Here is a 12591-nt window from a genome sequence, read left to right as displayed (position 1 = left end):
AAGTCAACGCCGTCTCGTCTTCATGCTTAAACACCCTACGCATGCTCCGTAAGATCTTCCGGTGGATCCCCACGGAAACCAGAAGGACTGTCACCCAGGACCTCGTCACCAGCTGTCTGGACTACGGGAACGCTCTCTACGCGGGTACCACAGCCAAACTACAGAAAAGACTTCAATGCGCACAAAACGCCTCCGCACGACTCATCCTGGACATCCCCCGTCACAGCCACATCTCTGCCCACCTGAGAGACCTGCACTGGCTCCCCATCAGCAAGAGAATCACATTCAGGCTGCTCACCCACACACACAAGGCTCTTCACGACATGGACCCCAAATACCTCCACAACCGCCTCACATTCTACACACCCACCCGCCAACTCCGATCCACCAGCCTCGCCTTCGCCACCGTCCCAGGGAATCGCAGAACCACCATCGGGGGAAGATCTTCCTCCTACCTTGCGGCCAAGACGTGGAACTCCCTCCCCACCCACCTACGACTGACCCTAGACCATCTCAACTCCAGGAAGCAGCTCAAGACGTGGCTGTTCGAGCAGTAGTAGCAGTAAAGATTCAATACTGGAGAAAAAACGTGTTGCTTACCTGTAACTGCAGTTTTCCAGTATTGGTATCTTTCATAGATCCCCATGTGACCCACCCTCCTTCCTATAGAAGCTCTCCTTCTTGTAAGTGGTGACAGTTTCCTACTAATTCTTGAAAATCTGAGTTAAGATACCTCTAAAGGGTGCTATCGCCTGATTGGCTGGAGTTTGGTTCTTTATAAATGATGTAGATAAGATATTAAAATCAATGTATCTTTCCATTATAAAGTAAGTTTACAACTTCCACTGCTTTAGAAGGTACTGTGGGACTCCCACCTCAATGACCAGGAATGATTCAAGCAGGTGAATCTATGAACTATACCAATACTAGAGAACCAGGGTTACAGGTAAGTAACAAGTTTGTATAGGTAACTGATTTCACATACAGTGTCCGAACCATAACTTTTTATGAAGCAGCCTTTTGCAAGATATTTATTTTATGTGCAAACTTGAATTTAATTTCGAAGATACTTTCAGTTTTCAATGCCACCCTGTTTTGTTTGTTGCTTTTTTTTGTCTAGTTTGTCAGTCATGTACACTGGACATTAAAGAAAGGTGTACTGTTGTTTGGACAGATCAATCAACTTTAAAAACTCAGCATTGCATCTGGTGCCGGTATTGAGAGTATTTTTCAAAATGTACCATTGCCAATTGGATTGCACATATTACATCTTGAAATAAATTTGGGTATGGCAAGGGAATCACAGTTGCTGGGAAGAAACCTAACCCTATTGACGAGGCGAAGAGCATCCAAAGCATCATGAACTATGGTGTGCCTCTCCAAGACGCACATTAAGGAGCTAATTGGAGAATACCACAGACGCTCACCATCCACTCTTGATGTGGCTTTCACAGTGAAACGCTGGGTCAGGATATGGTGAAGAAACATGGTTACAGGTGTGTAACCTTTTCACCTGTGCAGCAGCTCTTTCTGCTTTAAAGTGTTAAGTGATTTATTATTTGTAAGGCAGTGTGCTTAATGAATAAGCTTGATGTCTGTGTATTTCTTAGATGTCTGCATATTTTAGTGTAAATGTATCTTGCTTTAGTTTCAGGATACGGCCAAAATCAGTTTGGAGTTCCTCCTATGCAGCCTAATCAGATGGGCGGGGTGCCAACAGGAAAGCACATGGTAAGGAACTAAAGTAGTTTCATGGTTTCTGATAATTGCATTCTTTGTAGTAGGCCACTCACTAGAAGTTGTCTGTTTTCTTACCATCTTATTTTCCTTCAGTTTTCTCACCAGATGCAGCAGAAGTTGCAGTACCAGCACTCTTTCCCCCCGGGACCAATGTCTGGTTCAATCTTCAGCCCTCACCAGCAGCATCACCACCTTGGCAACATGCCCCCTTTCCCGGATGAGCCCATGCTGAAGGGGGCTCCCTTCACCAACTGGTCAGTCTCCCACGATTCGCCTGCCCCCAAGTTTCCCAATCATTTGACCTCCAAAGCTTCTCCTTCTGGGCCAGGCTCTACTCCCACAACTTCCTCAGATGACGAGGAACATAACGGAGGCAGCTCCAAGTAAGCACTGTAACCCACCCGTTCTAGCACATTTCATGTGTTCAGAATGTCCCTGGTGCTCTTCCAGCCCCCTACTTTTTGATCAGTAGTCGTGGGCAGGTAGAAGGACCATGTTAATGCTACATGTGGGGCAATGCTTCTGAAGATTTGTAATGGAAGGTATTGCTCTATTAGAATTAGGGCATGTGTAGCTTGTCTACATATGAATCAAATTTTTCTTAAAAATTGTCACTGCTGTAGTGCTGTGTGATATGCATTTTGTTTGCATTGCTCTAGCAATGTCTAATGCATTTTACATCACTAGTGTAGCACGTCTTGTTCTGTTCTCCAGTTGCTGCACCTCTTTCTGCCTTAGTTTGTCAGTATGACTCGCATTCCTCTTAAGAATTTTCAATGCTGTTGTGCTGCGTACTATGCTTTTTCTTTGCATAGCTGTTGCATTTTCAGATTAATTAGGGAGCAACAAAGCAGAACATCTAATTTTACTGTCATGCAGCTGCCCTCTTTTCCCACGCTGATGAGTGGTCTAGCAGGAAACTGTTTATCTTAGAAGCAACATGAATGATTGTGAGCCACTAGGAAAAAAAACTGTTGAATTTCCTTTCATAATGAGGGAAATGGCAACAAATGTGAGTTCTGGTGTCTGTGAGACAGTGGCACATGTGCAGTGCTGAAACATGTGAAACTTAGCTGCTGTTTAGCAATGGCTCAGGATGTCTTACTGGGCTAGTTCAAATGTTGTTGCCGTTTAAGTATCTCACCGGGGGTTTGTCACATCAAGAGTAAACGTTTGTTCTGTATTATAGAATAATTTTCTTTCTGGCTTCTCGAAGTATGACCTTAGAGCACATGAGGTTTCACATGTTCCCTAGTGTTGACTGCAGGGATTTTTTTCTTCTTGTTTCTGATGAGATTTTTCAATCATTCACTTTCTTTCTTTGAGAAGCACTTCACCGTTTGGAGCAAAAAGGCAGTCTCAGATCTCCACGTGGTCTTTGTTTTGTGCCGCCCAGCCTCAGATTCCTTGAAAAAGCACAGTATTAGTTATAAAAAAAGTCCAATAGGAGATTCAGACACGGGGAAGGCATAAGATTCAACGGGACGCTTCAAGGCAGAAGAACAAAGAGAGAGAAGAAAAAAATCGAAGAAACACCCTCTCATGCTCCCTCAGAGAAGGCTGTGCCTGAAAGGACTTCCCAGGGGGAGATCCAAAGAAAGACCACCACAAGGGAACTGATGTCAGGATGCTGACAAGGGTTTCTTATGGCTCTGATGATGTCATGCGGAGCCGTGGCATTATGACTTCCAGGACATCATAATGCCATGACTCAGCGTGATGTCAACGGAGCCATAAGGAGCTCTCCTCAGCGTGCTGACGTCAGTTCCCTTTTTTATCCAGTATTCGGGTATCTTTCATAGATTGACATGCCTGAATCATTCCCCGTCGTCGAGATGGGAGTCCCACTGTAAAATATTCAAGCAGTGATTCAAACACTTCATAGGCTATAATGGCTTCCAGCCAATCAGCTGCTAGCACCCTCTAGAACACTCCTATCAGAGGCAAGTTCTTCTCAGATTTTCACTGCACGTCGTGTTGAAGGGAGTCTCCCTGAGTGCTACTCCGTTTTCTCTTCAGCAAATCTTGACATCATGTCAAACAAAAAAGGCCTTTTCCGCCTTTGTAAAGCCTGTGGTAAGAAAATGGCCCATGTAAGTGATCCACACAAGGAATGTATTTTTTGCTTCTATCCAAGGCATGAGTTGAGAGACCTGCTGTACCTTCTAAAATAAGACTCTCAAGTACGGAGAGGGAAGGTTGTTATTATGACTTCAAACCACTAAACAACAGTCATTTTCTTCTGATGAAAAAGAGGACGGAGCCTCTACATCCCATAAAGGGGCCAGATCCAAAGACTGTTCCTGGGTGAAGGAAGAAAACCTCATAAGCCTTCCCAGGACTCAAAGACTTCTAGTAAGGAGAAGGTTTCCAAGCACGCCTCTGATCCAGCGTTATATGTGTCCTCTACACATGTCAGGAAGGAAGGAGATTGTCCTAGAGCCTCCTCATCAGATCCTGTGGGTAAGGAAACCTTTAAAAAGTCCTAGTTGACGACAGTTTCTCTCTCATCAACGACATTGTGTGGCATAGACACAGTCGTCGACACCGAATGCAATCCAGGCTCCTATACGGTCTACTGGAGTCTCTACATCGACGTCTAGGACCGTCGACGCACTCTCGTCGACAGAAATGCCATCGGCGAAGATCCTGACAACTGACTCGTCCACGAGTGGCCCGTCGACGACAGACACCGTCAACGAAGACACCATTGACTGTCGACGACGACATAGTCGACGATAGAACTTCCTTTTCCTGTACTTTCTGCACTGTCAACGCCTCGGTCTACGAGGATTCCTCAAGTCACCTGAGTAACCTAGACATTCCTATGCCCATCCATGCAGGAGTATAGCTAAGTTTGGCCTTTGCTTCCGTCACATTTGTTGGAAGGTTGTGTATAAAAGGAGGATGAGGTTGATGATGGTCTTCCTGGGGTGGCTCACAGCCCATCTGAGCTTTATGTGAAGTGTTAAGAGGATCAGGATGAGGAGGATGAATATTATCATGATGAGACTCCATATTACCAACAAAGGAATATGGCTCCGCGTTAGTTACGAATGTAGCTTTCAACCAGAACCACGCCCCAGGGACATGGCCCATCTGCTACCATCGTTGTTTGAAAATCTTGATGCCATGTTGGCGGATTATAGACCAAGGTTTCCTCGCAGCAAAATCAACCAGACAGACTGGTACCTCAAGCTGATCCTACAGTACACCAGATCCTGAACCGCCTAGCACATCTGTGAATATGCCTGACCCGGGAACAGCTGTCCCTGGAGCACAAGACACTTCCTCCTCGGAAGAGGATAGAGAGGAAGGTGAGGATCCAGTATCTGCTCCTGACCCTTGGTATGACTGTTATTCCAGCTCCATCCCCTCCTCCACACCTTCCATCAGGCTCTCCTCCGGAAGATATCAGGGAATTTCATAACCTAATGTAGAGGGCAGCTAGCAGGTTTCATCTTCCTATTGTACTAAAACCGACTGAATGTTTCCTATATGACTTCAAGGAAGACACAAGGAAATTGTTTCGCTCCTGTATTGCTTTGCCCACTTGCGTAATCTGAACTTGCGCACACCACTTACTCACACAGAAACTCCAATACTCCTCTGGAGGTGAAAAATGAGCTTTATTAATTTTGTAGGCAAAGGCAATAAGTCACTGAAGCTAATAAATTCTTAGGCACCGAGTGAAAGGCAATAAACAATGAATACACCACACTATATATATCTATAAATATGAAACTGTGAATACAGGTATATAAACAGTCCATGTACAAAGCACCTCACCAGATGCGGCCGCACCGGAGACTCCAACATCCCTGGCCAAGCACTGAACACCAAATCGGGAACCCTGTAGAGACCGGGGGCTCAGGAAGTAATCTCTCCGGGCACCAAAGTTGTCACGCGAGTGCGTCCACTCCAAGACTGAGTACCTGAACTCCACCCCACAGACGCTGCTTTTTATAGTTTAAATCAACATGTTTGATAAGCCTCTAGCAGGCGCTCTCGCCCATCTATTCACAGGTGCTGGCCCCATCTCTGCATCAGACCCACCCAGACAGACCTGGCCAGATTCTGTTTGGGCTGTACCGAGGCAAAAGATATTTCTTTCCCTATCTCCGGCCTTGGAGCTTTGCACGGCCATCCTCCCTCTGTCCTAGAGATAACCCTAGAATGCACAAAAACACGCTGAAGGTACAACATAACCTCATGAGGCATCCTCACAAGATGCCTCGCACCAGCTTGTCCTGGTTTACGTGAAAAACATGTATGTTACTGCTGAAGTGTAACTACAGGGCAAGGTAGCACAAAATGGAAGTGCGATGCAACAAAATGGAAGATCAGAGCATTGCATGGAATCGAGGTCAACATGTAATTTAGCATGTGTAAGAATGGCAAATGCAGTACATTCCACCCCTTGACCTTCGATTCACCCATCATACCCCATTTGCCTAAATACCATGGATCTGTGACAAAAAAGGGAGAGAAGATTAGGAATGCATTGAATCCAACAACAAAATGAAATAAAAACGCAAATAATGACTATAATAACACCCAAGATATACTGAAGCTGTCCAAAATTAGGCAGCCACCCAAACGACCAATCCCGCCGTCCTTGGTCCACGTCTTGGGTAACCCCTTTTAATAAATCTTTTAAAGCATTAATATGTGCATGGATAGACATAGAATGATCAGATAAATTGAAACAGAGCCCATCAAAGTCCTCGCAACCGCGGTTATGTTTTAGCTACAAATAGTCCACAGCTGCCCTATTTTGCAAAACAGCTTTTCTTGTTCCTTGAACATCTAGTAACAATTCAGCTAAAGTGGCAGAAGTATGATTGAGATTCTTCACAATTAAACAGGCAAGCTTAGCAATCGTTCTGGCATTATAAACGGACAGTCCTGGCACTCCTACAATGGAAAGAGACAAACTCGTATATTAGGAGTCACAATCCTCCGGTAATTGAATAGCGGCTCTAGAAGAGCGAAAACGTGTAACAGAATGCATGGGAAAAAGCATAAGACTTAATTGTGATAAGGCACAAGGTCCTCCAGTTATGTTAGCTGGTATGTAAGTGTATGAAATATTACCACACGAGAACAACCATCCTTTAGATAATTTCACATGGTTAACATGGCCAGCGGCTAATACTGTGTGATTACAGACCATGTCATTGGTAACATTACTACAAAAGTTGCCATGTTATGATTGACATGTTTTTTGATCAGTGGTCAATTGTTTGCTTTTCTCTAATTTCAATTGGCCACATTTGCCAACCTTGGTAGGGTCACAAGTTAGTTGATAGCAAACATCTCCAGTAGAGATATTGTAAGTAACAATACTCGTCATGTTCCTCCAGAGGCTATCTGTAACCTCCGGGCAAAAGCGACAGTACTCATAAAGACTCAGATGTGTTTGAACATCAATTTCCTCCACTACCTCATCAAAGTTAGTTTGGTTGAAAATGTGCAGAAGCACATGTGCAGGGGTAGGTGCAGCGACAAGGCACGTTGATATCATATCAGCTGTACTCTGAAGATTTCTCAAACAGAAGTGGGAAGTGTTCAGCACATTCCCGGACAAGTAGGTCCATATATTATCTGGTTGCTGCAACAATGCTGTCATCCGACTCGTTCAAAAAAGGAAAGAAAATGCCAACCCACTTTGTTTGGTTTGCTCTGAATTGTAAGCAACAGATCAATATTAATTTTGATATGTTAGGTATATTTATTTTTACCTTTTCTTTAGATTCTTTTTCTTGAAAAAATCATTGGTTTATGTCAGAAAGACAACACAACACATATAACACATATGTAAATCAGCTTATACAAAACATTTACCAAAAGACATTATTACATAAATATATACATTCACTGTACACAACATGGCTTATGCATTTCTATTTTTAACTGTTCCAAAAGCAAATATCAACTCTTCGCCTTATTAACCATCAGTGATTTACAATGATAAGAACAGTAGTGAACAAAGTCACGATCAACCAGAGATAATAAACAATAGTTCTGTGAGTCAATAATTATAAGTATTTCTAGTTTTTCTCTCCGTTCTGCCGACGCGTTTCGAACACCATACAACAGTTATGGGTTCTCCTCAGGGCCTTGTCACTTCTATCTGCATGTGTGTAGAGAAAAAACACCAAAAAATGTTTAGTGTAATTTCCCATAGCCTCCTGTTTTTGCTATACTTCCATTATACTGCATATAAAATCCATGTTACCTTTCCTGTAGCCGTTGTTCTCCTATTTCTGATTCTGGGTCTTTGAGCTGCAATCTACAGGATATAAATGAATCCTGTTAGAGCCAGACTCAGTTTCAGCCTTTAGGTTACTTCACAAAAACACTGCATGACATACCTTTTTATATCCATGTCTGGGCGTCCCCCTATGGCTCGGAAACACTTGTAACCTACGGGCAATACAAGGCTGGTTTACTACTTGTGGGCTTATGTGACCATTCAAATATGTTAAACAGCTCTCAAGTGTCTTCAGACCTTACTAGGTCCACCGATAGCTTTGGGAGCGTCTCACCTCGTGTTCACATTATTTTATACATGCGGGCAATCTGTCAAAATATAACATTGTACAGGTTCTAAATTCACTTGTTTGGATCAAAGCGGCTGTGTGAAGCTCACAGCACGTCCGTACTGACCTTGTTTAAAACGGTCTGCCGGGCTCCCGCTACGTGCGCCGCGTTGTTCCCTACGGGTTACTCTCCAGTGGGTGCACTGTTACGAATAAAAAACGGTGCGCGGTTTAAGTCCCCGTTTAGTTCTCACATCCCTTCGGGTACAACCCATGTCCCATTCAAGCTCTCTTTACCTCTTTACAACTTGCTACAGCGTCTTATTCGCTTCACTGTGGAGGGCGGCGGCCATTTAACCTGGTTATTTAAAGCGGTCATGTGACCTTTGTATTTCTGGGAATTGTAGTTTTACATTTTTGTTCGTTCTAGCGGCATATGTGCAATGTTATCTACATCCGAATCACGTGTGTTTACATGTGTTTTTATTTATTATATTGCCCGAAAACTTAGAAACTTGTATCACATTTTGCCTCACTGTTAGTTTACCACTCCTGACTCGAGGATTACCAGTTTCACATGGAGCCCTATGTAGATTCTTACATTTTACATTACAATCTTGATACCTCAGAAAGAGAGTTCAATCCGTTTTGCGTGCTATTAAATTTGAGAATCAGGTATGCTTCTTTTCTAAGCAACGTGTCTTCAATATCAATGGGACCTTTATTTCCTGATGGTACTCAGTATAGTCCATCCGAAATCGATTTCACTGTGATTTGAATCCAAAAAATGTTGGACCATCGGTGCACTCAACACCTTCTTTTTAATTCTTGACCTGTGTTGAGTGATCCTGCTGTTAACCTGCTGTGTGGTTTTGCCTATGTAAATTTTTCCACAGGCACAAACGACTGCATATACCACATTCCGTGTCCTGCAGTTTGAGAAGCCATTGTTTTTCCACTTTATGCCCCTATGTTCGAATTCAACCCCCTCTATTGTTGAATCGCACGATATGCAGTTACCACATTTGTGGTGACCCTCGATGGGTTTGAGACCCCATCTCGAGAGTAAATCACTTTTTGGTTTGGGGGTTAATACATCCGCTCTAATAACGCATTGGCCAATGCTCCTGTTTTTCTTGTAGGCGAATATGGGCCGTGGGAAAGCACATTCAAGCTCCTCCAACAAATGCCAGTTCTTAAGGACCATTTGTCGTACTCTGTGGGTATCCGGTCCAAACGTGGTTACGCATACCAACCTATCCAGGTCGCGTTTTACTTTTCGTTCAAGTAGGCACTCCCGCGGGGTGTAGTGTGCCCTTTTCCTTGAATGACTTAACAGTTTTTTTGGGTACCCTCGATTCTTCATCTCCTCACAAAACCTTGTTGCATGTTTTTCGTACTCAGTCACCTCAGAGCAGTTCCTTCGGATCCGAAGTAGCTGCCCATACGGCAAGTTGTCTTTTAGACTTCTGGGATGTGCACTTTGATGATGGAGGATCGTATTTTTGTCCATCTTCTTTTTAAAAAGAGATGACTTCAAATACCCATCCGTGCAAGTTATTTCAATATCAAGAAATGTCATCTTTTCATTACTGGACTCCAAGGAAAACTTAATGTCCTGGTGCCTTCTATTGATCCACATGTGAAAGTCCATCAACTCCGCGTGGCTCCCCTGCCACAGGAGCCACACGTCGTCGATGTACATGTGTTTACTAAAGGGGTTGTTGGAATAGATAAATCTGTTTTCATACTCAGCCATATACAATATGGCCATTTCCGGCGCATAGGGACAGCCCATGGCTGTACCTTTAATCTGCATATAAAATCGGTCATTAAACCTGAAATAGTTTTTCTTTAATGTTACTTCCGCTAATTGCAGAATAAACGAGGTTGGGACTTGATGTGGTCTTTCCCTCCTCTCGAGGTATAGTTCTAATACCTCTAACGCCTCGTCCTGAGGGATTTGGGTGTACAAGGACGTAACGTCCATTGTCACCATCAATTCTGTGGACGGATCAAACTCCATTCCTTCAATTTTTAACAAGAAGTCGGTGGTATCCTTCAAGTATGATTTAACAGTGCCAACAAAAGGTTTAAGAAAAAGGTCTATATACTTCGAGAGTGACTCAAGACAAGACTCACACCCAGAGACGATTGGTCGTCCTGGGGGCTCATCCAGATTCTTGTGAATCTTGGGTAAGAAATATAAGATGGGCGTTCTCGGAATTTTTTTTATCAAGAATTCACTTTCTTTGTGCCCCACAAATCCATTCTCCAGTCCGGTTTGTATGATTCCACACATTTGTCCCTGAATTGCTCTGACTGGGTCCTCAGGAAGTTCTCTGTACCACTCAGCGTTGTTAACCTGTGTTGTCCCTTCTTTAAGATATTTATCTCTTGACCAGATGACCACTGCTCCGCCTTTGTCCGCGGGTTTGATGACGACCGACAGGTCATCCTTCAGGTTTCTAAGGGCTGCACGTTGGCCTTTCGTGATATTTTGTTTAACATATTTCTTATTTTTCTCCAATTTGTTTATCGATGATAACATGATCTGTTCAAACGCAACAACCTGCTTGGGGATATTTTGATATGGAATAAACGTAGATTTATTCCTCAGGCCTGTTACTTCCATGTCAACAACGGGTGGTTTATTTGCAAAAAAGGCTCTGACGAATTTTTCGACAAAAGGCAATAGTTTCCAATTTAAGTTTTGTAAAATCAGTTTGCTGTCTGGGAACAAATTTTAAACCTAGATTGAGGACAGATTCCTCATCCCTGGTTAATATTTTCGTGGATAAATTGACTACTGTAGATGGTGGGAGTTCTACGATTTGTAAAAGTTTCTGCGCGTGCGCATTTCCCACGGGGTTTTGAATCGTGTTTTGGCTTGTTGGCCTTTCTCTAAAAAAAACACCTTTTTGTTTGAGTTATTGCCCCTATACTCTGAGCTTGACGAATTCGAGGAGGAGGATGTATCCAAGAAGGTTTTAAATCGATTTCTTGATCGACCTTGAAAATTATATAGGGCTCCACGTGATTCAGTCTGAGTATAATAATCCTCCTTCATGAACGGGTAGGCCCTCTCTAGGGTAAATGCTTTTGAATCCCTCTCGTACTGTGCAGATTTAGTATTAATAGTAATGTCTTTGAATGTTTGGATGTCTTTATCAATTTTCTCTAGCAGTGTTTTTGCACCGGTAACCCCTGGGCTCTCCTGTAGGCTTTTTGTTAGAACCTCAATTTCCTCTAGTTCTTTCAAGCAGAGTCTCTGGGCTGTCTCAATCGTATGGACCATCAGGTCCCGGCTACATTTGGTATTTATGCCACTGAAGCCTTTTTTATATTCGGTGTCCTCCGTAAATATGACAGGGACATTCTTAACCTGAAGACCCCATGGGATGGTCCCACCCCTGAGGTGTTTCAGGAGGAAATGCCCGTGAAGCTCCGTCCGGATATGCTTCTTCCTAAGTCTGATAAGTTTATCCGATTCGTTTTGTTGTTGTGCGGAGGTGCTCAAAGTGATGTTATCAAAAGCAGATGAGGCTATTAAATTTTGAATGTGTGATTCTGAAAAAGACAGTGTGTCTTTTTCCAACATTACCTCGGAGGGACCAGAGGACCCTCCGCGTTTCTGATGATAAGTAGTTAGGGTACACTTTTAGATGCCCGTATTCTACTCTCGCGGGTATGCACCCGCCCTAGACTATTTAAAGTAAAGGAGTTAGGTCCTTGAGGTGTGGGAATGGCTGGACCTTATTATGTACGTTCAAAAAAGGAAAGAAAATGCCAACCCACTTTGTTTGGTTTGCTCTGAATTGTAAGCAACAGATCAATATTAATTTTGATATGTCATCCGACTCGGGCGGTTGATCCCCTTCGACATCCCCGGGCCCTCCAGGACCCCTCCAAACACCGACCACACAGCGCAAGCGTTGCAGCGGCAAGCCATACTGTGATCTAGAAACGGAAAACAAACTGGTATAATCACTCTCGCAAATAACATTTCTCAGCAGGTACATTTTCCTACTTTCCCTGTCCGGGTTTCATGATGACTAGGATGTTATCCTTGCCCTTAGCGTTCAATTCTGCAGGTTCAGGAGGTTTGTTTGGGGACTCCACCCACAATATTGCCCCAGGGTTCTTGTCAGATCCGAACCCGCCCTTTCCTCGCACAGTTAGAAGGGCTGGGGCCGTCCCCTTCATGACATTTCCTTCATAAACGGTACGATGGCCATTTGGGCAACACGGTCACCGGGTTGCACAATCAGATCATTGTTTCCACTGTTCAATAGGATAACCTTGA

At 43.6% G+C, this 12591-nt stretch overlaps 1 protein-coding gene and 1 pseudogene across 2 annotated transcripts in view; one reads left to right on the top strand and one right to left on the bottom strand.

Annotated features, from left to right (window-relative positions):
* Positions 1-12591, top strand: part of FAM120C (family with sequence similarity 120 member C) — a 493040-nt gene that overhangs the window by 132469 nt on the left and 347980 nt on the right. Inside the window, exons 6-7 of one of the 2 annotated variants that reach the window (XM_086940173.1) lie at positions 1649-1731; positions 1834-1994. In XM_086940173.1, coding sequence (XP_086796299.1) covers positions 1649-1731; positions 1834-1994 — 244 coding nt within the window. Of the gene's footprint in view, positions 1-1648; positions 1732-1833; positions 2124-12591 lie in introns of both variants that reach the window. The other variant, XM_086940172.1, reaches the window with a different exon arrangement.
* On the bottom strand, positions 6578-7372 carry LOC147684303 (uncharacterized; annotated as a pseudogene).

This window comes from Lissotriton vulgaris, chromosome 10 (genome assembly GCF_964263255.1).
Source record: "Lissotriton vulgaris chromosome 10, aLisVul1.2, whole genome shotgun sequence".
Classification (NCBI taxonomy): domain Eukaryota; kingdom Metazoa; phylum Chordata; class Amphibia; order Caudata; family Salamandridae; genus Lissotriton; species Lissotriton vulgaris.
This window is presented reverse-complemented; position numbering and strand designations above follow the sequence as displayed.